The sequence below is a fragment of the Schistocerca serialis genome, chromosome 6, assembly GCF_023864345.2.
Source record: "Schistocerca serialis cubense isolate TAMUIC-IGC-003099 chromosome 6, iqSchSeri2.2, whole genome shotgun sequence".
In the NCBI taxonomy this organism is placed as follows: Eukaryota; Metazoa; Arthropoda; class Insecta; order Orthoptera; family Acrididae; genus Schistocerca; species Schistocerca serialis.
The window spans coordinates 635,769,744-635,797,549 of record NC_064643.1 but is presented as its reverse complement, the minus strand read 5'-3'; the positions used below and the strand labels follow the sequence as shown (position 1 = coordinate 635,797,549).

General features: G+C 40.4%; 3 protein-coding genes across 5 annotated transcripts in view; 2 read left to right on the top strand and 1 right to left on the bottom strand.

Annotated features, from left to right (window-relative positions):
• LOC126485155 (bifunctional polynucleotide phosphatase/kinase) overlaps nucleotides 1–6,966 on the bottom strand; it is a 77,918-nt gene extending 70,952 nt beyond the window's left edge. The window contains exons 1-2 of one of the 3 annotated variants that reach the window (XR_007587919.1): nucleotides 6,133–6,966; nucleotides 174–221 (exon numbers count right to left, since the gene is read on the bottom strand). Coding sequence is in view for 2 of the 3 variants with exons in the window: in XM_050108824.1 (XP_049964781.1) it covers nucleotides 174–221; nucleotides 6,133–6,271 (187 nt within the window). In the remaining variant the exon portion in view is untranslated. The remainder of the gene's footprint in view (nucleotides 1–173; nucleotides 222–6,132) is intronic. The other 2 variants (XM_050108824.1, XM_050108825.1) reach the window with 2 other exon arrangements.
• A 308-nt stretch (nucleotides 6,967–7,274) lies between these two features.
• On the top strand, nucleotides 7,275–8,849 carry LOC126483830 (GSK-3-binding protein FRAT2-like). The gene is given in 2 exon segments (XM_050107029.1): nucleotides 7,275–7,788; nucleotides 7,791–8,849. Coding segments are annotated over 2 exon segments (462 nt in total). The 5' UTR covers nucleotides 7,275–7,389; the 3' UTR covers nucleotides 7,854–8,849.
• A 149-nt stretch (nucleotides 8,850–8,998) lies between these two features.
• Nucleotides 8,999–27,806, top strand: part of LOC126483721 (xaa-Pro dipeptidase) — a 914,390-nt gene continuing 895,582 nt past the window's right edge. Inside the window, exon 1 of the mRNA XM_050106824.1 lies at nucleotides 8,999–9,131. Coding sequence (XP_049962781.1) covers nucleotides 9,112–9,131 — 20 coding nt within the window. The 5' untranslated portion in view covers nucleotides 8,999–9,111. The remainder of the gene's footprint in view (nucleotides 9,132–27,806) is intronic.

The window sequence follows — 27,806 nt, the reverse complement described above, 5'->3', positions numbered from 1 at the left end:
ATAATGCTCGCCCATCTATCGCTTCTGTAGCCCAACATGTTCTACAGCATGTCAACATGTTGCTTTGGACTGCTCTATCACTATATCTGCCTCCAAGAGAGCAAATATGGGACATCAGACAACATCTCCAGTGTCATCCACAAGCAGGATTAAACAACCTTGTAATGACTCACCAAGTGCAACAGGCATGGAACTCTGTTCCCCAAACTGACATCCAGCACCTGTACAACAACATGCACACATGTTGACATGCTTACATTCAACATTCTGATGGTTACAATGGTTATAATGTACCATCATTTCACACTTGCAGTGGCTTACCTTGTGCTTACATTAATTTGTCACATTGCAATGTTAAACACTCAAATATGTTACCTAGACAAATGCACTCTAAAAAAATTACTCTGCATTAATTATTTTTAGCTGTGGCAATTTTTTTCTGTCAGTATAAAATGGCGAAAATGTTCAGAAATGTAAAATTGCACACTCCACAAAATGCAAAAATGTAGTATTGTATTGTCATAAGGAGCCAACTGGATTCAGTTAATTCATACAAGCACCTAAGTATGGCTCAGTCATAGGTACAATAGGTTGTAGACTTTGGTTCTGTGTAGGATATTGAGAAAATGCAATCAATCTTCAAATAATACTGCTTACAAGACACTTGTTCCACACATCCTAGAACATTGTGAAATAGTAAAGCCAAATAGGACTAACAGGAGATGTTGACTGTAAACACTGAAAAAACAAGCCAGGTGTTTTTTCACCCATGGGAGAGCATCATGGAAACGCTGAAAAACTTGAAATGGCAAGCATTTAAAGACAAGCATCAACTATCTTCGGAAAGCTTACAAACAAATTTTCAAGAACCAGTATTAAGTGAGGAATCTAGGAAAATACTGCAGCCCCCCCGCCCCCCCCCCCCTACAAATTACTCTCATAAAGACCGAAGACAAGATTAGCTTCAGTACAGTGTGATCTAGGAAAATACCACAGCCCCCCCCCATCCACCCCCCCCCCCACCCCTACAAATCACTCCCATAAAGACCAACGACCATGCAAGATTAGCCTCAGTACACTGTGCACAGAGGTGTTTAAACAATATTTCCCATTTGAATGGCATGGAATGAAATCCCACTATGTGGTGCAATAAGAATTACCCACTGCCTTGCACTTCACAATGGTTTGCAGAGTATGAATGTTTATTTATTTAATATAATGGAAGGAAACATTCCACGTGGGAAAAATTATATATAAAAACAAAGATGAGGTGACTTACCGAACAAAAGCGCTGGCAGGTCGATAGACACACAAACAAACACAAACATACACACAAAATTCAAGCTTTCGCAACAAACTGTTGCCTCATCAGGAAAGAGGGAAGGAGAGGGGAAGACGAAAGGAAGTGGGTTTTAAGGGAGAGGGTAAGGAGTCATTCCAATCCCGGGAGCGGAAAGACTTACCTTAGGGGGAAAAAAAGGACAGGTATACACTCGCACACACGCACATATCCATCCACACATACAGATGTGTGGATGGATATGTGCGTGTGTGCGAGTGTATACCTGTCCTTTTTTTCCCCCTAAGGTAAGTCTTTCCGCTCCCGGGATTGGAATGACTCCTTACCCTCTCCCTTAAAACCCACTTCCTTTCGTCTTCCCCTCTCCTTCCCTCTTTCCTGATGAGGCAACAGTTTGTTGCGAAAGCTTGAATTTTGTGTGTATGTTTGTGTTTGTTTGTGTGTCTATCGACCTGCCAGCGCTTTTGTTCGGTAAGTCACCTCATGTTTATTTATTTATTTATTTGATTAGCCATCCGTAGACATTTTGCAATGTATGGATGTTGTCAGTTTGGATACAGTGATTTTTGCAGATACATTGACACTTTTATATGCATTTACAGAGTATACAAATACAATGACATTTATCACTTAAATTACATTCAAACAATTAAATATTCACTTATTGTTTAGAAACAGTGTTCCTGAAAATATAGTTTAAGGGTTTTCTGTAACAGTACATGTTGTTAATTTCTTTGATGTCCTGTGCAGCTTGTTATACATCTTTCAGTGATTCATTACAATTTTCCAACATTTGTGCTGATGTCTCACTGGTGATTATAATATTGCTGTCATCGGCAAACAATATCTTCTCTACATGTCGGATATATTGTGGAAAGTCATTTATATAAATCAAGAACAACACCGGACCCAGCACACTTCCCTGAGGGACCCCAATATTAATATGCTGTGGATCTGACAGGTGTTTTTCTATGAACTTTGATCTACTGGAGACATGCGAGATCTCTACCCACTGTACTCTATTTTTAAGGTATGAATGGAACCATTTGTTGATTACCCCTCTTACTCCTAGTGCTTCTAACTTAAGTAATAGATTCTGGTGGTCAACTGTATCAAAGGCCTTTGACAGGTCAAGGAATATGCCAGATACATAGTTGCCTTCATCCAGTGCTTCTAGAACCACTTTAGTGACATGTGCTATTGCCATTTCTGTATCTCTGCCTGGTCTGAAACCAAATTGGTCATTTGAAAGAAGGTTGTATTTGTTTAGATAGCTCATAAGTCTGTTCTTCATTATGGACTCTATTATTTTGGAAAATGATGACAGTAGGGCAATTGGCCTGTAGTTCTCAATGTTTTCTACATCATCTTTTTTGTGTAGAGGTAAAATTTTTGCTTGTTTCAGATAATCAGGGAAACAACCGGCTTTGAAAGATTCATTTATGATATTGGTTAGGGGGGCTTTGATACTATTTATGCATTTTTTCAGCACAGACATTGGAATTTCATCTAAACCTGCTGAATTTTTGCTCTTTAATTTCCTTACCACATTACATACTTCTTCCTCAGTAGTGGGTAGCAATACCATTGAATTTGATGTATATTCCCGTGTTCGTGGATTATGAGATTTTGAAAAATTTTCCTGTAACTTTGTAGCTATACTACTAAAGTAAGAATTAACAAAGTTTGCTAGTTCTTTTGGGGTACTTGTTAGGTTTTCTTTGTTCCTGATTTGGGTGTTTATTTGCCTTTGTGTTGCTGTTCCTGTCTCTTGTTTCACTATAGTCCATGTAGCTTTACTTTTATTTTTAGCTAGATTTATTAGTCTATCATTGGCCTTTTTTTTTTGCAACATTGAGCACCTTCCTATAGATTTTTTTGTAGTTTCTGTAGTAATGAAGAAAATCTGGATCACTGTTGTTGTTTTTTTATAGAGTTTAGGTATTTAAAAGTTTGGGCAGATTTTCTAATTCCTGTGGTAATCCACTTATTTTTGGTGGATGTTCCAGTAGATATCAGATATCTGCATGAAACAAATAAGAACAGAAACACTCTAGTTGTCACTGCAAAGCTTTAGATTAACATCAAAACATGTTAAGAATGCCAAAAATTCATGTTTAAATTCAAGAACTGAAACAGAAAAAAAATTAAAAAGGGAAATAAAACTTAATTTTAAATGCTCCTCAAAAACAAACAGAACACTGCACAGATAAACTGTACACTTGTCCCTGTTTTTCAGCTTTACTAAAGCTATTAATTCAGCACTGAATTTATACTTTGCAGGCTTCGTGAAATGTTTATGGGTTCTTAACAGATAGCATGTTGCAAGTTACACTGTTAACAGTAACACTGCCATTCTGCCCCCCCCCCCCCCCCAACATTTTTTATAAATGACTCTCAATAAATGTACATATGCAACAAAATGGTCATCAAAAGATTTGTCTATTATGTAACACATCTTTTTGCATTTACATTGTAATTTGAGATATGCATAATAATAAGAAGGGTGTTAAATATGGAGCAAATGTAGACCTCTGGCTATGCTGTTGATCAACCTGTTTCTAAAAACTTAAATCCATATTAACATTTTTTGGGTTCGCCAGCTCATGACGACATTATCACCTCCCAACCTAACCTAGAGCTTATGCAACAGTTCACTTTGTCATCGCAGTTAAGATTTTCAAGGGGAACACTAAGATACTCAACCTGTTATACCAGTAAGCAACAATGCATGGTAGTAACTTTAATTCAAACATGCCTCAAGACACAAAAATGAACTCTGTGAACCATTATTAAGCGTAAGACAGGAACCACATATTATTGTAAAATATATTTAGATTTACTACCACTCCATTCACAGATGGGGCAGGGAACTATAATTTATATGTATTATCAGTAGCCCAGTTTTACTTTCTTGGTCTAGGGTAATGATATACCTAGTAGCCAATAAACATTTGTAGAATTTACCTAACATTTTTTGTAATATGCCGTGTAAGTTTTAGCTTAAAATTCTGTGTCTTTCTTCTAGTGTTTGCCCAAGATGAAACAATAGCACAGATAGGTTAGGATGGAGATACGTATCATCTATTGCCCTGTTTAAGGAACTGTTCTGGTATTTAGCTGAAGCACTTGGTAAAATATTTGACAATCTACACCAAAATGCTCCAGTGTTGCAGGAAAGAAACAAAAACTCTAATGTCAACATTTATCTAGACACAAGAAATCTCACCCGATAGTGCAACACTGTAAAAGTATTAGCTTCCTCCAACACATCCAACTTTTGTTTGACTCTGTACGATCACAGGCTACAGCGAGTGAATGTCTGTCAGGAATATGAATCATTCACAACAACATACCTATTATTATTCCTTTTTCACCATTCTGTAAGTTTTTGGGCAGAGTTCTTAATAACTTGATACCTGAGTGCTGATGTCCCTTATCATGGATTGTCCATCACTGTGGTGTACTTCTTGCTCTGTGTGCAGTGGATTTACACACTTGCATTTGTAATCCACTTTGAACTGTATTTTGTGACAAATATTAGTGTTTCATAGACCATAATGATGGTTTTATTTTATATCGGGTGCCACAGCAACAAATTTATTGAAAGGCAATTCCATTCTCCACTTTGCCTGTACCATGATCGCAGTTGTTTACTTCACATGATGAGAAAATTTTGGCGATATTCCATTTTCAAGTACTTACTCACATATTTGTATATTATATACACCAACATGGGCAACTGTGTAAACCTAAAAGTGTATAAGCAAGCACTTGAAAATGGAACATAGCTGAAATCTTCTGATCTTGGAGATCATATTACAGACAAAGAAAGAAAATAATATTGTCTGTTTTATACATATGCAGAGTGTAATTATTAGAAGCTGAATGTTGAAAAGTACTTTAGGTATTTTGTGCCAAGTAAGTGAGGAAACAGCTGCTTGTTTGTTCACTGTTGACATCAGCACTGACTCCTCAAAATACACCACGGTAGCTTCCTACGGTATAGTAAGTCCTGTTCGAGGTTACATTTTGGACTAATTTATTTTTGAGTTAGAACACAAATACACATGTATGCGTACTATATCTCTGATTAAAAATATCCTTCTGGATGATAACATGTTTTCAGTCTTGCTCTTGCTCTCTCTCTCTCTCTCTCTCTCTCCCCCCCCCCCCCTCTCTCTCTCTCACACGCACACACAAACACATGTGGAACACAACACAAGTATCTTTGTGTATGTAAAAGTACTTAAACATTCATATCATTTTAATGAGACTTAGTACCTTATGCTCACGTTACTGTTTGTCTTTCACTTTAGAATCAACTAACAAACCTCAGACATAAAATAATTTTTTTTGTTCCATTAGTAGTCTACGTAATATTGGCTGACAGTTGCCCTCAGCTGACAACACAAATACTACATAATAGACAATTATCATCTAGTTAGCACTTTAACGGACTCTGCCTTGCCCATGAATCTATTTCTGAGGTTAAAGGGCAGAATCCCATCTTTGATGGAATTAACTACATGGGTGAAAATCCGCTTCTACTTCATTACAATCTGTTCCACTGCACGTTACACCCTATCACATTTCGTACTCTGAATACTTCGTTATCCTGTTTACAGACAGTAAACAATACGTAGGCTCAAGAACTTAGCCTCAACGAGGGGAGACACGGACAAGGATGCTTCATGTACAATACAGCTTAAAGAAAAAGAATGTCAACTGTTGCACTGTACATTAATTTAAGCAAATATAAAAAAAATTCCCGGGTAACGACGAAGGAAAATGTGGAGGCAACTAGGTAGTAAATGTTAATGAACAAGTACCTTGATTTCTGGAGCATCTAGTGTCCGTAATTCTTGTCAGAGGCCCTCTTCCTAAGATAACCTCTTCGCCTTGACGTAAGGAAATAGGATCGTGGAGATTATCTTCAGAATACAAAAAGCATTCGTTCCCGGTACTCATTGCTGTTACTTAAACACTCTTATTTCAGTGTTTTGTATATAATTCGTATTGCCCACCATGTGTGTGTAAGTTGTTATCAGAGATACTACGCAACGCTTCAACGTATTCTAATAACTTTCTCCAGAAGGCACTAAACAATAATTATTGTGCGGTACAAAAAACTGTAAATAATAACAGCCTAATCATTCGGACCAATTATTTTTCTTTCTTTTCACTAAAATTTCACCATGAAGTGGGACAACGTAAAGACAATTAATTAAAACAAAAAATAAAGGTTTTGAAATCTTTCGGATGAAATCTGTTAAAATATTTGGTCCCAATTCTATGTTTAATTTCTGAACATTCTTACAATTACCGTATCTGCCTACTGTCTACACCTCAAGCGAGACAATTTATGGTAAAGCCGAAAATTCATATTATCGTAGGTAACTGAATTATTAATACACATTGGTGAATCTCAACAATGAAAATATTTAAGTTTAATATTCTTCTAGAAACATCTTAGTAGACTATTACGCGACGAAACTTAGAAAGTTAAAACGTACAGGTTATTTCGGCAACAGGAACGGAACCACAAATTACATATCTAACAGTGATGCTGCGTATCACTATTTTATCATCTTTTTTTTGGGTAAAAGCTGTACAGCGCATCCTAATATTATTGTCGAAAGTAAATAAATAATGCCACGTCTGTTTATAACGACACGTTCCTCTCTGACGTCACAGTGATATGACGTTAAGGCACGAGTAACCTTGAGCGTGTATCCTTCCGCAACCTTTGTTCCAATTTCTTGTTTACATCTATCATGTACTCGATGCTCAACGAGTAATCTGTTAATAAAAATTACGTAGAATACCGTCTACATGAAACGTTTTCTCCTATTCATAAATTGGTTTTTAAAAACTCACATTATTGGCCATTGTTTACTAGGACTATTTTGTGCGCGAGGCGCTCGCCGTACTCGCGTTTCAGAATCAAAACAATAACACAGACGGAGCCTCCCGGTTTGACCCATTCACTAGCGAGACGTGGGAGAAAGAACGTGTTGCAGGTTTTACGAGTGCCTTGCTGCAGTTTTGTTTACTAATTCCTCGAAAGGTTTCGGGAATAGTTAGTAATGCCAAGTAAAGAAGAGATGTGTATTCTGTCTGGCAATAACGGTTCCACAACACAAGATTTCATGGCACGAGATATGGAAGAGCTCGTGTCAGAAATCAAGGAAAACCTTCGCCTTTCTGGTTTAAAGACGAGGTCGTCATTTTCGCTTCACAAGTCTCGAGCATCACCATACAGGATACCGAGCAGAAGTTGGAGCGATTCAACTTGTGATGGCTGCTTAAAATCTGGCAACAGCTGTAGTGGTCATACGTGCCTCACTGTCAACAGGAAGTCCTCGAAATCGACGGATGCTTCAACTGACGATCCGTATGAAATGCTGCAGGAGCTTCTGCGTGATGGAAGTCTTATCAAGGAAGCAGTTCGGCGGTTGCAGAAGGGACTGTCTCCAAAGCAGAGGTGTACTTCTACGACTCCGACGAGGATGTCTGCAGTCCGCTTCGAATGTGCCATCTGGAGATTTGACTTTGCCGAAACTGCAGAAATAATCCTTTCTGGAGTGACGGGTGTACAAATTGTGAAGTGCAGGCGTATGTCGTTAGTCAAAACAGTTGGTGTTGCGTATACGAGCTGTAGCGTTACGCTGAAAGTACCGAAATTCTGGAGGTGTGCAGGCATTGAGTGAATTATTTCTTCGTATATCCTGAATGAAAACGTGGATTACGCTTAATTTTTCTGTGTCTTTCAACTATTATTAACCTATGAATGTTGTACGCTTATGAAATGTGGAAAAATATCTTCTATTTCCATCGATTGTATACTAGTTGCAGTACAGTACATCTGTGTAGTTGATGTGTATATTTGTTTTAAAACGAGTGAGAGGATGAATCTATAAAAATGTTTGTATTTATAAAGTATTTAAAGTGAATGTGTGATGTTCGACAAGGTTGACATTCCCATCTTGTTCAGTACTGACGTAAGTTGCCGATAATTTTTCATTTATTGTATTGCCATTGATCTCATTAAATCAATGCAATGTTCTTGTTTCGAAAGCTTAATGCTGCAATTTGAAGTTTAACTTAGTTTGTGGCGTCAGTGTCTTTGTGTGTTTCTCTCATACTCATAGTTGTGATTTCTCAGTCATATGTGTGTTGGATACAGTATTTAAAATGCACACGTTTCTCCTAATGTAAGAGTAAGAGCTTGTAGGATGAGAAGAAATTCTCGTAAATGTTAAAGGGTCGCTTTAACGAGTTTTTTCTTTCTGATAACCAGTATTGTTATGTGGACAATATTAAATCTTAAACTAGCGTGGCACTTGTTAAAAACAAGTCGAATGTTCTGTCCGAAGTAAGATTTTGCCGTTTCTTTAATTGTTGCTGTCATTTTGTTCCAGCTTTCTACTGTTAATTTCAGAACGTGTTTTGTATGTGTCGGTTTCAGATTGAAAAGGATTATACAGTTTTATGACAAGGATTTAATTATGAAAGTCCATGTATTTACTGTGCATGTTTTAGTGCATAGAATCCATTGTTCATTATTGAACAGAAACATTAAAACGTATTATTTTGACTTCGTTGTAAATTCTTTAAATCCCCTAATGTCCCTGCAGTGTATCTTTGTTCCTCAGTCATGTTGTGTATGTGTGTGCAGTCTTCGAACTTTACCCAGGATCAGTGTTTATTTTATCTAATCTTTCTAGAGATAAGTTTCGTATATGAAGAGTAGAGAACATTTCAAACAACCCGCGCTGTAGCGTCAGCTGTTTCTGTACGTTCTCAACATGGCTGCTGACGGACAAGTGTAAGTTCTCTCTCTCTCTTTAACACCATATATGCTATTCATTGTTTTATTTTAATTTACTCCAGACGCGATATTTTACTTAGGTGAATTCTGAGATTCTTTGAACGTATTGTTTGATGTAGCGAGGTTTTCACTGAATTCGCCACGCATTTATGCTGCGCCACTGGCAATAACATGCTTTTCCAGTGAATTATTCCAAGTATTTCAGAACTTTTGGTGATTGAGTTTTGCTAGAGGTGGATTTTGTATATGACTTGCTTGTATTATGGTACGATTGTAAGATGACATTGTAAACCTATCATTCAACTGTAGGCGACGTGTAGCTGGTGATTCACGGTCATGGACTACTAACAGGACTATCTTCTTGCACTTGTGTGGCCATGTGTGCTGCGTAAGGATGATTGTTTTATGCGGTCAGCTTTTTTTAATTTTATTTACATGGATAGCGACTGAAGTTATTGTGGCACATTAAATGCAATTTGTTTTACGTCAGGTGATACACAGAAGCGATACTTACTCAAGACGCATTGATTTTTGTTTCATTTATGTGGAGGTTAAGCACAGTGCAACTACAAATAGAGCATTCAAAATTTGATAGGGTTACCTCACCATACTTTCGCCAAGTTTTACTATAGTTATTAAAAAACATTTCAATGTGTTACAAGAATTGAAAATTTGTTGTCACCGTTAGCGGTGGTATTATTTTGAAAGAGAGTTGTCGTGGTAATCAAGAGTTGTGTTGACAGAAGCGGAATGCATTAATTTATGGGTGCTTTATGTTCTTTCCACCCAGTATCTTGCTTTCTGATGCAGGGATTCATTTGTGTTGTTTACGTGTATCAACAGCTTCTTAATAGGGATACACTCACGTATCAAGAAGTACAAATATTTCCATTTCTCAGTTTCTGCATGAGCGAGATTGTGGAAAAAATATTGGCGCGTCCAAACACTGTAACTTTGATGCTTGCAAGTGATACATTATTTTGATAAGAAATGTGTTAACGGAAAGTTCTGTGCTTTGATATTCGTCTATCCTTGGGGCTCAACAGATCCCAGGTATCACGTTTTAAGTATTCACGTGGTGTTCAATTGCCCTGCTAACGTGAAGTAAATAAATTCGCACAAGTGTAAACTGTCTTAAGAGACGTTTTTGGCATGGAAGGTAAATTTTTGACCACTCGCTGACATTGGTATACAGATATGACGGAATTCTCAGATTGTGACTTAAATTATTGTATTGCCGTGCTGTAACCAAGAACATAGTTAGCAGTACTCTTGCGTATTTAATTACTCTGTGTCACAGATGTGAGATTGTGATGAATATGATTCAACAATTTTTCACGTAGCATTACTGTAACGCTACTAGCTACAAGGTGACCCACGCCTCTTCAATAAGAGACAGTTGGTGTGCTCTACGGGCCCGAAGGTAAATTCTCCAAAATTACCTGGCTAACGGTTAACACTTGTTTTAGTAAATACATCCAGGAACTCATAAAAAAATTACATGAGGAATTTTTGACATGTATCTACGAAGAAATGTAAGTTCCAAAATGTATCTCTCGACTGCTGACTTACAGTTAACACACAGACGTAGTGACTATTACAGACATGAAAGTATCTTCGCTCCGGATGGGAAATACGCACAGGAGCGTAAACAATGCCTTTGCATTCCTGACAAATTTTAGCCGGGTAAGGTTCAGTAATTGTCAAAAGTGACGCAACCGTGCCAGCACCAAACTGAACAGTAAAAAAGAAATACAGTTCTGTACCTTTATTCGGTGCAAGGAAGGATCTCATGTAAAGCGCCACATACTTTTTCTTTTTATGTATTTAATATTTTCTTGTCATGTAGCGTAAACAGAAGTCTGCAAATCTGAAGACCTTGTAAATGCACCAACGTGTTTCATGTAAAGAAGTGAATTAAATTGTCGCTGGACGATAGATACGTCAAAAAATCTTTTGTTTTCAGTTTTTTACATGACTTTGGGTTATGTCATAAATATAGCCAACTTTAGATAGGGCTAACATGTTTTACACATATGTTGAATTAACGCATTTAAACACCACAGTAAATTTCGTGGGCATATGCAATCACATCCATTGTAAGATACTATCTTTACAGTAAATTAACATGGCTACCCTGCGATTCATACTCGAGTGCCTGGCAGATGGACGTTAGGTAGAGGTAGTTTTTTTCGTGTAGTTAGTATCTGAATAGCATCTCGTAAGTGACACCTGTCTCCAAAATATTTTCCTGAAACCATACATGTGCAGAAGAAAATAGGCACACAACCACTTCTGTATCAATCTTAGCTAGTATTTAGTTCCACTAGCAAAAAGTTAATATGTTTTGCCTATGTAAATCAAAATGATACAGCTAAATAGTAACACTTGTAACAGAAGACATGACCTGTCAAGCAAAGGTTCTCACCTAACTTTCAGGTTAGCCTCCTCATTTTGGTCCTGATTACAGTGATCGGAATCATATAGATGGGTGTGGGACTTGCTCTTGCTAACCTAAATAATCTCAATTGATGGTTTCTGCGATACATCCGACTGTATTTCTGCATAGCGTCTCACATTGTACTTCTCACATGTATGCCATCCTTTTTTTCTAGTCATAATAAGCAGATTTCGGAAACTGTTCTTAAATTACTGTGTAGAGTCTACAGTAGCTAGGCGCTCTTCTATGCCGAAGCTCATTCTTTCATCATAAATGCACAAAGATTTGTCTGAATATTGCCTGTCAGTATTGTAATGCCTCCAGAGCACGAAGAATTGACGATTAACAATGATTTTTCGTGTACAGTATTGGCATAGTTAGCTTTTTGTTTGAGTTTTTCAAGTAGGAAGTAAACATTACAGCAGTTGAAATTTCCCATGCGTGTGTGCTTGTAAGCACAATGTTTCATATCTGTGTAATATTCAGAATATTTAAATGTCTGGTTTTTTCTATCATCGTTCGAGGTACGGAAAGAAGATTGATTTCTTTTGTGTTGCATCACTGTTCTTTGACACACCTTCCCGTTATACACGGGCACCGACGTTACAACGGTTCAGTGTTGGTAGTAAATTTTCAGTTTTTGTTAGGCTGTTAACGTAACACCAAGGTGTTATTGTTTGTGCTGTTGTTCGAAAACATGCTGTCACATAAAAACCACGACAGCAGGTAATTGTAGGCTAATTCGTAGCGAGAATATTCAACATTAGTCAGCAAAACGGAATTAATGTGCTAAACTAACTTATAACTGCAATTGATCCTAAATCCTGCACCAGTACGCTATTTGATATGTAATGGCTCTAAACGACAGCAACCGTCTTAGAGCAGATACTTGCAATTTTTGTAGTTTTACCGGTTCTTCAATTTTCGCCATTTTTCCGTGCAACACACTTAGTATAATTATCACGTAACGATGATACAGACTCTTTTTCGCTTTCGATGTTCGCGCTCTGTTAAAAATACAAAAAGAGTAGTCGAAATTTTTGACCTGGCAGGCATCATTTTGAGATGATGGACTTAGTCGGCGCCAAAACAGATGGGATTGAGAGTGTTACAGGTATTACCTTCAACTTGAGCACAGTTAGTCTTTGTCTTGAAGTGGGAAATGTCATCAAACTTCTATGTAGATCTGTGAAGTGATTTCAGTGACCCAATGTTTTCTTTTTTATCTGTCCATCTATGTCATACCTTTCTGCAAATTACACCTTTGTGTGTGTGTGTGTGTGTGTGTGTGTGTGTGTGTGTGTGTGTGAGAGAGAGAGAGACAGACTCGTACAAGCAGCAGATACATCAAAATATGACCCGTATATCAGGATGCATATTTCTGCTTCAGTAGCAGACTATTCCATGTTACACATACCGAAGTAATGTTGTTAAGAGACTGGCCTTGCATGTGGAGGGAGGGCGCTTCAGATCCGCGTTCAGCTATGCAGCTTTATGTTCCTACATTGCAGAAGGTAAATACCGGGTGGTTCAATTGGAAAGGGCATGGCTGAGTTCCTTTCCCATTCATGTCAGTTCGATGTTGTTCTCTGTGTCTAGACCGTTATCGACGGGAAGAAAAGAAACCTTGTCATACTTTTCGGTGCGTTGTTATGATGATAGAAAAACAAAAACTAACTTAATTGGCTATAAATCGGACATACTCAGTGGGCAGGATTATTAAGTTTCCAGTTTACTGTAGATTTGACAATGAAGGTGTATTGTGGTTACCCCACAGTAACCTTTTGGTTAATGTTAGTTGAACTAATATTGTTTCCATTTACAACGTGTAACCGCCTCTTCTTACTGAAGTAAGTTATTTCCAAGTCCGAACAAACTATGAAAAAGACATTGCTGAATTACTGGACTTCTTGTTTTCTTTCCCAACTGCACGTTTTTTTTTCCCCGTACGAGGTTGTGCTAAGATCTCAGATGATATTTTCGGGGGTAGGCATAATGACCCTTTTTTTATAAAGAAAATAATCGATTCCTTTTATCATTTTCCTTGTTTCATTGGTGAAAGAGTATTCATCAGTTATAAGTAGACTTACTTAGTTAGTCATCGCACACGGCAGGGTTGAATACTCTTCACGCTTGTGGACTACTATGTGGTAGCAACTTTCTAGAACAGGTGTACGGTGAAATGGAGCGTAGGGTCGACTCTATCAACAGTATCACGATTTTGTTGCGTTCATCAGTTTCACTTTGCCCCTTTATGGATCAGAAATGGTTTTGAGTAGTCACTGTACGACTTTTAATCCTTTTTTCCCCCAATGATTTCATATTTGAGTATGGAAAATAGTAAAAGTAGGTCCTATTGTCGGTTATCTAAAATGACAGAATATACATGTAGGATGATATTGACACATCCTTTAAGAGCTCCTAGTAGATAAGTTTCCAAATCATATCCTTCACGCTTGTTTATTGCTGCTGGTAATACATAACCCAAAACACTCCGAGAAGGAAATTTATTGATAGTGCTTTACCGCACTTACTATATTTGTCGCAAGAAACGTCAAGCTTGTGCAAGAGTTGTCATCTTGTTCACTTCTTTCAGCCTCCCGTCCGCAGCTCGTGGTCGTGCGGTAGCGTTCTCGCTTCCCGCGCCCGGGTTCGATTCCCGGCGGGGCCAGGGATTTTCTCTGCCTCGTGATGACTGGGTGTTGTGTGATGTCCTTATGTTAGTTAGGTTTAAGTCGTTCTAAGATCTAGCGGACTGATGACCATAGATGTTAAGTCCCATAGTGCTCAGAGCCCATATCCATACTCCCTTCCCGACCACTGCTTCCCTTTAATGCCCCTCGACTCTTGTAACAGCCGTCTGGTTTCTGTACAAATTGTAAATAGCCTTTCGCGCCCTGTATTTTACCCCTGCCACCTTCAGAATTTGAAAGAGAATATTCCACTCAACATTATCACAAGCTTTCTCTTAGTCTACAAATGCTAGAAACGTAGGTTTGCCTTTCCTTAATCTATCTTCTAAGATAAGTCGTAGAGTCAGTATTGCCTCACGTGTTCCAATATTTCCACGGAATCCAAACTGATCTTCCCCAAGGTCGACTTCTACCAGGTTTTCCAATCATCTGTAAAGAATTCGCATTGGTATTTTGCAGCCGTGACTTATTAAACTGATAGTTCGGTAATTTTCACATTTGTCAACGCCTGCTTTCTTTGGGATTGGAATTATTATATTCTCCTTGAAGTCTGAGGGTATTTCGTCTGTCTCATACATCTTGCTCACCAGATGGTAGAGTTTTGTCAGGACTGGCTCTTCCAAGGCTGTCAGTAGTTCCAATGGAATGTTGTCTACTCCCGGGGCCTTGTTTCGACTCAGGTCTTCCAGTGCTCTGTCAAACTCTTCATGCAGTATCATATCTCCCATTTCATCTTCTTCTACATCCTCTTCCATTTCCATAATATTGTCCTCAAGAATATCGCCCGTGTATAGACCCTCTATATACTCCTTCCACATTTCTGCTTTCCCTTCTTTGCTTAGAACTGGGTTTCCATCTGAGCTCTTGATATTCATGCAAGTGGTTCTCTTTTCTCCAAAGGTCTCTTTAATTTTCCTGTAGGCTGTATCTATCTTACCCCTAGTGAGATAAGCCTCTACATCCTTACATTTGTCCTCTAGCCATCCCTGCTTAGCCATTTTGCACTTCCTGTCGATATCATTTTTGAGACGTTTGTATTTCTTTTTGCCTGCTTCATTTACTGCATTTTTATATTTTCTCCTTTCATCAATTAAATTCAATATTACTTCTGTTACCCAAGGATTTCTATTATCTCTCATCTTTTTACCCACTTGATCCTCTGCTACCTTCACTATTTCACCCCTCAAAGCTACCCATTCTTCTTGTACTGTATTTCTTTCCCCCATTCCTGTCAATCTTCTCTTATGCTCTCCCTGAACCTCTCTACAACGTCTGGTTCTGTCAGTTTATCCAGGTCCCATCTCCTTAAATTCCCACCTTTTTGCAGTTTCCTCAGTTTTAATCTGCAGTTCATAACCAATAGATTTTCAAATATGAAATAGCAATTTCAGTGCCGAGTACATTACTGACGCCATCAATTTACAGTTAGCCTTGCATTCGGTGTATCATCTTGTACATTTCCTTCAAACTGTAACATCAATACGTTTGAAAGGTAACGTCTTTTTTATTCCAGAATGAAATTTTCCCCCTGCAGTGGAGTGTGCGCTGATATGAAACTTCCTGCCAGATAAAAACTGTGTGCCGGACCGAGACTCGAACTCGGGACCTTTGCCTTTTGCAGGCAAGTGCTACCAACTGAACTACCTAAGCACGACCCACGACCTGTCCTCACAGTTGTAATTCCGCCAGTACCTCGTCTGCTACCTTCCAAACTTCACAGAAGCGCTCCTGTGAACCTTGCGGAACTAGCACTCCTGGAAGAAAGGGTATTGTGTAGACGTGGCTTTGCCACTGTCTGGGGAATGTTTCCAGAATGAAATTTTCAATCTGCAGCGGAGTGTGCGCTGATATGAAACTTCCTGGTAGATTAAAACTGTGTGCTGAGCTGAGACTCGAACTCGGGACCTTTGCCTTTTGCGGGCAAGTGCTCTATCAAACTGGCACACAGTTTTCTGCATTGTGGTAGGTATATAGTTTATGCCATGCATTGTTCAGCTGACAGGGACCTCTTAAGACATGGTATAAAAAAACAAATTCTATGGCAGTGTACACTGATTGGATGTATTGCAATCGAAAAAACAACGTATTAAACTGATTATGAAGAAACGATACAGGTGCCCTCTCGTGTGATTGATAGTCTGTTGGATATGGTCTTCCTACAGTACGTGTGATGAAACTTTACACCGGTCTGTGGGAGTGACTTTGATCACAAGCCATCTGTTCCAGTGAACCAATACCTGTACGTTTAATAGGTTCGCCACATATGGTCAATGCTGGAAAGCAAACTGTATTTGTTTCAAATATATCAGAAGACAGGGATGTGATAATATCTTATCGAGTTCTGTAATGGATGACATGAGTAGAGTTTTTATATTTCGTGGGTTTTCTCTGTTGGATCGTACAAAATACCGAGATGGAAGAGAATGTTTGTTTAATAGACATGAATGCACCCTGAGAGATGCAGATCTCCTTCGGACTGCAGTATCTGTATGTAATTTGGAGATGTGTCGCAATGCAGTAGCAAAATCCTCGTCCTTCCTCCATGCCCTGTATGATGTGTCGCCTTCCTAATTTTCCCAACAACAAACACCACTGTAACAGCTCATACCATCTTTCCTACTACCTCATGTTGCAGGGGAAAGCTTCGTTTGGCACTGACCTTACACATTGTACACAGAAGGCGGAGTTACGACAACATGTTCCCATTTCCACCGAGTGATCAATACGCGCTCCTATCGCATTAACTCAGCTCGTCCTGTTTGCCCACTAGATGCAGAAGGGCTAAGATATTGCGCTCTCCTACTTCCGTTCAGGTCTGACTTAAATTGGGACCATCACATGGACGAAGCTGCAGGGAGGCCGGGGCAGAGACAAAGGAGCAGTTATAAGATGCAGATGGACTGTTAACAAACAGCACTGGAGTTTTTGCTGCTGGGATGCTTAGCAGATAGGTTCGAAAAAGGTGACTCGTTTCGAGATATGAGATTGGCACGAATATGATTCACCAGTGGCTGTGACCATTAAAAGATGTCTCCACAGGATCCAATGCAAGTATGTGGGAGATTGGATAGACTTGATTGGAAATCGCAGACAGCATTTATACCAGGAAGCGTAATGCTATCAGCGACTCGTGTTTATGCATGTTGACGGCAACATAGTTGGCTACGATCGTGTTTTTAATAGCGCAGTCCTTAAGCAAAAGATATGGTGTGGGTTGTAGAATCCCTCTGCGGTTATCTTCAAATGCCGGTTCTCAATAGCCTTTCTCGAAAAAGCACATTGTCTTCCCTCCACGGATTCCCATTTGACCTACCTGAGTGTAATCTGACTACTGAAAAAATTACTCGTTATGCAAATCAAGTTAATTACTTAGCCTATCAAATTGATATCAATGACATGCCGAGTAGTGGGCGGAAGAGATGGCTAGGGCAGTACGGAATGATTCGTGACAGGCGTATCTTTTTCCTCCTCTTTTTCCGTTGTGGTGTTATCTTTTAACGGAATTGCAATCTCCCAGCTACACTGGGCGAGACAATCTCTCGTGGTTTGTTTCGTAAATCCTAGTATGCTGTAGCATTGCACTGATAAAATGGGACCTGCCACAGTGTACAAAACAGCTACGTCCTCTTGAATTATAGCTTGTTGTAAAATGAATGTGTTTTTTCCGAGATGTGAGCCAGTGGCATGAAAGATTGTATTCTCTAACGTTATTTCACGTTTCTGAAACGTTTGTAATACACACGTGCATGACAGTTTATTTATCAACACTGAACACGGGAGACACTCTCAGGTCGTGTAATTTGTTCACCAAGCTGGAAGAAGTTGCTTAATGTAGATGTTTATTCTTTTGAGTTTAAATTCTCGCTTTTTCTTTACTCCAATGGCGGTTTCGAGATAACGAGGACATTCTGCGGTGATCGGTAATTTTCGCAGCAAAATAGTCGAAGTTTTTTTCCCCTGATTTTACACAGGGCGTACATGTCTCTGCTGATCATTTGTGAATGGTGGCGGTGCACTTTGTTGGACGTCACAAAATAATGAGATGCGAATTATATCCTGCAGTTGAACATAAGAACTATACCCATTTTGCACATAAAACTAAAAGATAGACTTGATTCCAAATCGCAGATAGCATTTCTACCAGGAAGCGTAATGCTATTAGCGACTCGTTCCTGTTCCTATTTTCGTCGAAAGTGGAAAGAGGGCATTTATTATCGTCGTGATTGTGTTTTCCTTTTTTGATAGTTGCCTTATTATAGGAGTTGCGTTGATGTTAAAATACAAATGTTACAGTCCAATGCTCAGAACGGCGTGGAAGCCGAGTTTCGTAAGAGGTCGCGGCTGCCCCTTAAGGCAAACAACCCAGGGTCGGAATAGCCCTCATTTATTACGGTTTTATTCTGAGGGATGCCGCCATTTCATTCTGTTGTATCTGTTGCTGTTGTCGGCGTCGGTGTCGCTGACCGCCCGGCAGTTTATTCGCGGGGGCGGCATTGTACTGAAGACACTATGGTGTGAGGCTGCCGTGGTTTTAGGCGGAAGGCTTCCTGTTTCGCAAGCAGCTGACTTTTGAAAAAGCCATCTGGAGCGTTCTCCAAAATTTCGTTGTTGTTCCAGAGAGGTCCAGCATTTCCGAGAAATACGTTTAATAGATTGCAAGAAAGAGTTGCATTGACGTTAAATGCAATTGTTCTCCATCGCAGAACGGTGGGCTGCTGGGGGGGGGGGGGGGGGTCGTGTCTGTTGGGGGGTGGTCTCCGGACACAGCCGCGCTCTGACCATGGGGGTGAAGTGTGGAGACTCTGTTGCTGTATTCTAGACGAACAAGTTGCACTTGGGGCGGCGGTCCTTTTATCCCCTATGTTTAGTTGACTATACATGCTATTGTGTTGGCGGAGGAGCGTCGTCTGAAGGCGGTTAGCGGCCGCGAGCCTGTGTCCTCCACGTAGGTGAATGGGTGGAGGGAGGGACGTTAGAGGCAGCTTGTGGACGCTTCTCGAGGAGAGCGCGCGTCCAATTACTGCCCCGTCTGCAGTCTTTTGTGACGACGATTTTCCCCAGTACGTGTGTTACATTGCGACCCTCTCATTACGAATGCTGGTTTATTCACGACAATTTTAAAGTGTAATTAGAACTGTGATGCATCTTTTTTCCAGCAGTTGTGGTAGCGTGTATTGGCTTCGGGTTAAAGACAGTACTTTACACAACCGACTTTTTTCCCGCCAGCTTGTAGGTGAAGGGCAGAGTTTGAGTGTGTTTGTTACTAGTTTCGAGTGGTATTGCGAAATTTTTCCCCAGCAGGATAACACCAATTTTATGGTATCGTCAGTTTTGGAGCTGTATTGTGATTTTAGCCCATTCTTATGTAGCGCTAAATGTAATTGGGCCCAATCTTTATAATCAATTAAGTAATTTGGATCTATCTTTTCTTCATTTTCCCAACCAAAATTAGTAAAGTACACTAACCTGACCTTCCTCTCCTGCATCTAGACAGTTTCTATGCGTTGGGGTGCACATGGGCTTCCCATCCAGTGGAACCAGGGTTTGAGTCCAGAAAGGGCACCGTCATTTTTAATTTCCAGCCAATTCCAAGCGCCTCTGGTGGTGTAATTGTGTTGTGGGGGATCACTTCGGCTTTCCGACCAGGAGACAAGGATTCGAGTCCCGGAAAGGACACCACCAATTTTAATTTCCCGCTAATTCCCGGGTGGGGGGTGGGGTTTGACGTCAGCAAGCCTTGGGACAAAGAAATCCCACCAAAATTCGAAATTTCCGCCAAAATTTGAAATTCCCACTAATAGGGTAGGTCGGGTGAGGGGATGGGGGAGGGTGTAGAGGGGGCTGGGGGTCACGTGCAGGGTGAGAAAATCTCATGACGTCATCTGGGGGTGGGGGTGGTGGAATTAATTGATCAATTTAATTTATTTCCATATCAGTGTGATATCAAAACTGGGGTGGTGCCGTAATCTCCCTTCTAATGATGTGATGCAGTGGGAAGAATAAGATACATCACTAGAATATCTAAGGGGAAAGAAGGGCCCTGGAGTAGCCGACATTCCCACAGAATTGTTGACGTCCTTGGGAGAACCAGCCATGGCAAAACTATTCCAACTAGTTTGCAATAAATATGAGACAGGCGAAATGCTCTGAGTACAAAAAGAATGCAATAATTCCAAATCCAGAAAAGGAAAGTGCTGATAGGTAATAATATTGACGAACTATCAGTTATTAAGTTATGGCCGCAAAATACAGACATGAATTATATATATAAGAAGAGAGGTAGAGACTGATCACGGGAAAGATGAGTTTGGGTTCAGGAGGAAATATAGGAAGATACGAGGCAGTACTGACTCTGCGAGTTAGTTAAAGAAACACTAACCAACATTTATAACTTTTGTATATTTAGAGAAAGTTTTGGCAATGTTGATGAAACATAATCTTTGAAGTTCTGAAAATAGCAGGGGAGAGCGAAAAGCTATTTACAGCATGTGCAGAAACCAGACTGCAGTTATAAGATTTTAAGGCTATGAAAGGGAAGCAGCAGTTGAGAAGGGAGCTAGACACGATTGTAGCTTATCCGTGTTATTGAATCTGTACATTGAGCAGCCGGCCGGTGTGGCCGACCAGTTCTAAGTTCTAGGGGACTGATGACCTCAGATGTTAAGTCCCATAGTGCTCAGAGCCATTTGAACCATTTGTACATGGAGCAAGTAGTAAAGGAAACCAAATAAAAATTTGGAGAAGGAATTAATGTTCAGCGAGAAAAACTTTGAGGTTTACCGATGGTGTTGTAAATCTCTCGGAGAGAGCAAAGGTCTTGGAAGAGCATTTGAACATAATGGAGGAACACAAAAAATAAAACAACAGTTATGGAACGTAGTCGAATTAAATAAAACGATGCTGAGATAATTAAATTAGGAAATGAGGCACTAAAAGTAGTAGATGAGTTTTGCTGTTTGGGCAGTAAAATAACTGATGATAGCCGATATTGTGATGAGGCGAAACTGCTTTCGTCTGGGTACAACTTTAGGGTCTTTGAATCATCTGGGGAAAGGGTCATCAAACTGGAACATATGAAATAGTAGTTCGGTTTATTACATAAATGAGTAAAAGGTTTATCTCTTCTCTGCCACGGGTTTATTGGATAATATACAACTGCAAAGTATTTCTTTATCCACTAATGAGCAGACTGTTTTCTTGAGGTACAATGTTCATCTTTAACAACACTGCACGTTCATCTGACAGTTTAACAACTCACTGGTCCTATACTACGATGATAATTGCTGTAGTTGAGGTCTCGAACTGGTGGGCTGAGCTCTTACATGCTCAACATTATGTTGACATCAGTGCGACGGCACTACCGTGCTGGGTAAAATGTGTGGTCTTCAGGAACGCCTTCCATATGTCGTTGCAGATTTCAGCAAGCCCTCGATAATGTCTGTGGTATCGATTCGAGTTGCCAACTTCGGGGTGGCACCGCATTCTCTGGATGATACCACTGCTGAAATAGAGAGAATATGAAATGCAGACAATCAATAGCAGAACAAGCGTTTCCGCAAAAGAAATATAAATTTAAGTGTTGTCTTTTCTGTTGGTCTGTACTGTAGTCTTATAAGGAATTGGAACATGGATGGTAAATAATATAGAAGAAGAGAACAGAAGATCTAGAAATGTGATGCTACAGAAGATTATTGAAAGTTAGATGAATACCTTGGGTAAGTAATGAGAAGGCACTGAGTCAAATAGCACAATTTACCTAACAGAAGGGATGGTTTTAGGGGACACGTCCTGAAGTATCAACGAATAGCTAATTTTGTAGTGGAGAGAAGTGTAGGTAATGAGGATTGTGTAGAGGTAGACAAAGGCTTAATTAAACTGGAGAGGTTTAGTGTGTTGTAGGTTGCCGTAGCTACACAAAGATGAAGAAATTTGCACATTATGTACTAGTGTGGAGAGCTGCAGCAAACCAACCATCAGTGTGAAGACCACTGTAGAGTGTGGTTATTAAGTTAATTTGTGACATGTTGTTTGATCGATGTTGAAACTGAAAATAAATATCATATGATGTGCAGGCAAGTGAACAGTCGTAGTACTCTTGTTCTGCAAATAAATGGACACTAGTTAGTTCCAGGGGTACCATGTGACAAAAACCCTGACATGACTAAAGAGAAAAATAAATCTTCTAGATATTATTCTAGCGACATGTCAGTCAGATCATGATTTGTTCTAGTAGTGCGTGAGTGGTCTCCACTTGAAACAATACCTAAGCCCATATCTCACTTTCTCGAAGTCAGCGTAGTGGTGTTGCCGCTTAGGTCATATCAAAATTCGGCTGTTTCTGTGTTGTTTGTACTACCTTTCTGTGAAAAACGTAATCGTATTAAAAAGGAATGCTTCTGTTAGTGAGAAAAGTGGTAAAAAGTTTGAAAAACGCGGCCTTTTGTCGCCCAGTAGTTTTGAATCCGAGAAGGTGTAGGTCCACTCTTTATCGAGAACCTGTTTCTAGAAAAATAGGTTCTGTAGTCCATGGTGTGGAGCAAGCTTACTCAGAACCTCACTTGCCCTCCAGATGCATTTCAGGAGTTGCTGTGGATCTTTGGCTTTGTAGAGCTTCTGTTTGACAGTTCTCTTTCCTTTTCAACAGTGGCACGCTTGAGGAATTTGGTCCATCGTGTACAGTATCCGAAATGTGTAATGTCAAAATTATTCTTACAGTAAACGATCCAAGACCTAGTAATTTGAGATTAGGAACCAATGATTGGAAATAAATGTTTCAGGTGATACGAGGTGTTCGAGTGGTAATTTACGCATGAGAGAAGTGTTTAAGAACTTGGGTGGACTAGGCATACTGCTTAAGAAAACATGGTGGCAGTCTTGAAAGTTTTATAATATTCCCTACCACCAGGTCATTCAGCTGTTTGAAAACAGCTTGTTTCGTGACTAACAACTGTCAGCCGCATAGATGTTGGTGATGCTACTGTGAAAAAACGATGCACGGTCGTCTGTGATGTGTCCAATTCTGACTGGTTGTCGAATTTGGAGCGTTAAGAAAATGGTCGCAGGCATCATTACTCGTTTTACCGTGATATGTACAGAACAACAGTGATGATTCTTACATGATGTCGACTGTTTAGATGGAGCCTGACACATCATGGCAACTCATTGATCACAAATTGCTTACTAAAATCATTACTTATGGGCAGTATATAGATCATTTTCGCATTTCAGTGTGGGTAGCAATGTGAAAAAAAGTGTGTTACCAATGCATTGCAGTTAGCTGTTGGGGAACCTAATGTTAGAATCTTTGTTAGTGTAAACGATCTACTGTTCGAATCAATGGAATAAACCTATTACCACAACTACATGTGGGATGTACTCCAGTTGCTACAACTAAACTAACTGCGTTACACAGAGTACACATTTTTATTCACATTGTAGCTGGATGATGGTGTAATAGGAAGGCTATTAGTGTTAGATTATCATCTTCAGGCTCCTTTATATACTGTCTGAACTGTGCTGTAGTCTCTGACTATCCTATGGAAGGTTTGCATCCTTCATTTACGTGGGTTGAATGAAAAGTAATGCGTCCACCTTCATTACTTCGTTTCCGATGGGATATTTTAATAAATCAAACGCAGAAATAATCCTCAGAATGTGATCTTTAATTATCAGTATTCACTTTTCCACATAATCACCAGCCAATTGGATACATTTCTGTCAATGATGGGCAGGTTTTCTGAAGCTGTCACGGAAGAAGTCGACACTCTGTTTCCTCAAACACAGTCTGGCAGTTCTCTCAACGTCTTCATCAGAAGCATAATGATGTCCCCGCAGATCGTCTTTCATTATCGGGAACAGTTGGAAGTCAGACGGTGCTAAATCTGGACTGTGTGGAGGAAGCCGCGCGCTTTCATTTCAGGAGTCAGCATCCGCGGTACCCATCGTGCACAGTTCTCCCGATAGCCAAGCAAAGCGATAATGTGACCCACACGTTCTTGTGAAATGCCGATTGTGCTTGCAGTTTCTCTCTGAGTGATACGACGATCTTCCTGAATCAATCTGTCAACATTTTGCTTGTGAAACTCGGTGCTTGTTGTCACAGGACGTCCAACTCTTTGTTTGTCACGCAGGTCAGATGTTCCCGCCTCAACATCTTTAAACTTTCTCGCCCAACATCGCACAGTACTCACATCAACACAATCACCATACACTGCTTTCATTCTCTGGTGAATCTCCTTTGGGGTGACACCTTCTGCTGTCAAGAATTCAGTGACTGCACGTTGCTTAAATCGCATTGACCGACCGTCTGCGCAGGATTCCATACTTTGCACTGTAACAACACAACCGTTCAATGCTAATGCTTCCCGCCAACTGAAGCTGTAGGGAAGAGGCTACAGAACAAGCCTGTACCTGCCGCATACCAATGCTGCCAACTGTTGAAGAGTTACGAAGGTAGAGGCATTACTTTTCAGTCAACCCTCGTATTATTATTTGACGAATCATCTTGCGTATGTGATTCCAGGCATGCATGCGAATACCTATCATTGTAGTCACTTGCCCAGGCTAGCACGGAGTGGCATGGATACCTCCAGTAAATAGCAAAACGAGAGGCTATTACAGCTGGGCATGTATCAGCTGTCGTTGTCCAGGAGCAGTCAGTCACGCATTGTGTGCCAGGTCACAGTCAACTGCGTCCAAAAGCCCTGGAATGTCGTCACACATTGGTGTGGCACTGCACGGTGGTGAACTCATGTACTACTGCTGACTTGTGGTTCCAGCACTGGAGCATTCGGAATTGACTGCAGATAGCAACCGGCTGGTGGGAGCACGATGTTGTGTGGTACTTTACAAGCAACTTGGGAGCTCACTCGAGTCCTCCCTGTCTAGCGGCTAGCAGACTTTGCGACCAGTGCTGTCGACGCAAGTCCTCCCTGTCTAGCGGCTAGCAGACTTTGCGACCAGTGCTGCCGAGGCAGTGGTGGCGCACAGGACACTATCAGTTGTCATCTTATCTGGAGACCAGGGAAAGGGGCTGCTCCCAATGTCGTTTTTGCTTAAATAATAAAGATACACCTGTTCCTATCCTATTCCTGCTATACATGATAGAGACAAACATATAAAGTTGGGAAAGGTCTGCTCTTGCATTTGAACCTTAGGATGACAGTTGTTTTAAACTGTGATTTCAGATAGGTGGGGGGAAATTGTATAAACATAGCACATGTGGAACTGTAACATCAAAGGAGTGGGACAGTTTAATTTCCCATCGTTATACGCTTATCGCGAGCGACCTGACAACCATGCAGCCTCTGCTCAGTATCTCCAGGTCAGTCATCTTGGAATGTCGTCTTGGATTGTGATGTCATGGAGTCCGTGCTTATATTCCCCATTTTGTGTAGTGACATCATAGAGCCTGCACTCGTGTACCTTATCCTGAATAGTGATGTCATAGAGCCTGTGCTGTTATTCACAGGTCCACCAATTTGGATATTGTTCTTAGTACAGGTTACTTACTTCCCCATCTTGGATTTTCAATCAATAGGACAACTGTCCGTCTTTGGTTTTCTGCCAGTTTACGTTTAGGTCAACTGGAATAGGGCAGTCATTTTTTTTTTAATAACCCACCAGCTCCTGAATTTCCTACCCATTCATACATATAGAAATTGGCCTATGCGAGAGGGGGCCGGCTGATGAAATCTGGCAACAGTACACAACGTCATAGGGGAAGACGGAAATCTGTCAGGAGTACAGCCTGTGCTAAAACCCACGCAGCTACATTACTGATGTGTTCATATTTCAGGCATACGACATGAAGAAAATTACTTACTGTGAACAGTCATTTTATGCTTTCGCTAGTGTCTCTGATTATTTCACTTGGCGGCGTTGGAAGTGCGCTGTAAACTCAACGCTGTTAGAATAATGCCACCACATAATTGGTCTTCCCAAAGTGTAGTAACTTTACGCTTTTAAGATTCATTGTGAAACAGCTGTGGACTGCTGTGTAGATGATGTGTGTAAATCATGTATCGGTGTTTGCTGTTACCAGTTTCAAACAAAACGTTCACCATCAGATGGCTGCAGTACATCACTGAGACCAATTACTAACTATTTGTTGCATGTTTTTGATCGCCGTGGTACCGTACAGCTTATTTTTTAAACGATAAAGGCTAGAATTGAAATGTAGATAAGGGATAAAGTCATTGTTAACTAACACATTTTCTACAGTGCACGTACTGATACTTCCAGGTTCTTTATGTTATTTTATTTATATGCATTTACAATGCACAAAATATACTGGGTTGCTTTTCGCCTTAGGATCCGCTTTTAGCAGAACGATGTAAATTTTGTCTAATTCAACTGACTGGCGGGACAAACATATACAGGGCTATTACAAATGATTGAAGCGATTTCATAAATTCACTGTAGCTCCATTCATTGACATATGGTCACGACACACTACAGATACATAGAAAAACTCATAAAGTTTTGTTCGGCTGAAGCCGCACTTCAGGTTTCTGCCGCCAGAGCGCTCGAGAGCGCAGTGAGACAAAATGGCGACAGGAGCCGAGAAAGCGTATGTCGTGCTTGAAATGCACTCACACCAGTCAGTCATAACAGTGCAACGACACTTCAGGACGAAGTTCAACAAAGATCCACCAACTGCTAAATCCATTCGGCGATGGTATGCGCAGTTTAAAGCTTCTGGATGCCTCTGTAAGGGGAAATCAACGGGTCGGCCTGCAGTGAGCGAAGAAACGGTTGAACACGTGCGGGCAAGTTTCACGCGTAGCCCGCGGAAGTCGACGAATAAAGCAAGCAGGGAGCTAAACGTACCACAGCCGACGGTTTGGAAAATATTACGGAAAAGGCTAAAGCAGAAGCCTTACCGTTTACAACTGCTACAAGCCCTGACACCCGATGACAAAGTCAAACGCTTTGAATTTTCGGCGCGGTTGCAACAGCTCATGGAAGAGGATGCGTTCAGTGCGAAACTTGTTTTCAGTGATGAAGCAACATTTTTTCTTAATGGTGAAGTGAACATACACAATGTGCGAATCTGGGCGGTAGAGAATCCTCACGCATTCGTGCAGCAAATTCGCAATTCACCAAAAGTTAACGTGTTTTGTGCAGTCTCACGGTTTAAAGTTTACGGCCCCTTTTACTTCTGCGAAAAAAACGTTACGGGACACGTGTCTCTGGACATGCTGGAAAATTGGCTCATGCCACAACTGGAGACCGACAGCGCCGACTTCATCTTTCAACAGGATGGTGCTCCACCCCACTTCCATCATGATGTTCGGCATTTCTTAAACAGGAGATTGGAAAAGCGATGGATCGGTCGTGGTGGAGATCATGATCAGCAATTCATGTCATGGCCTCCACGCTCTCCCGACTTCACCCCATGCGATTTCTTTCTGTGGGGTTATGTGAAAGATTCAGTGTTTAAACCTCCTCTACCAAGAAACGTACCAGAACTGCGAGCTCGCATCAACGATGCTTTCGAACTCATTGATGGGGACATGCTGCGCCGAATGTGGGAGG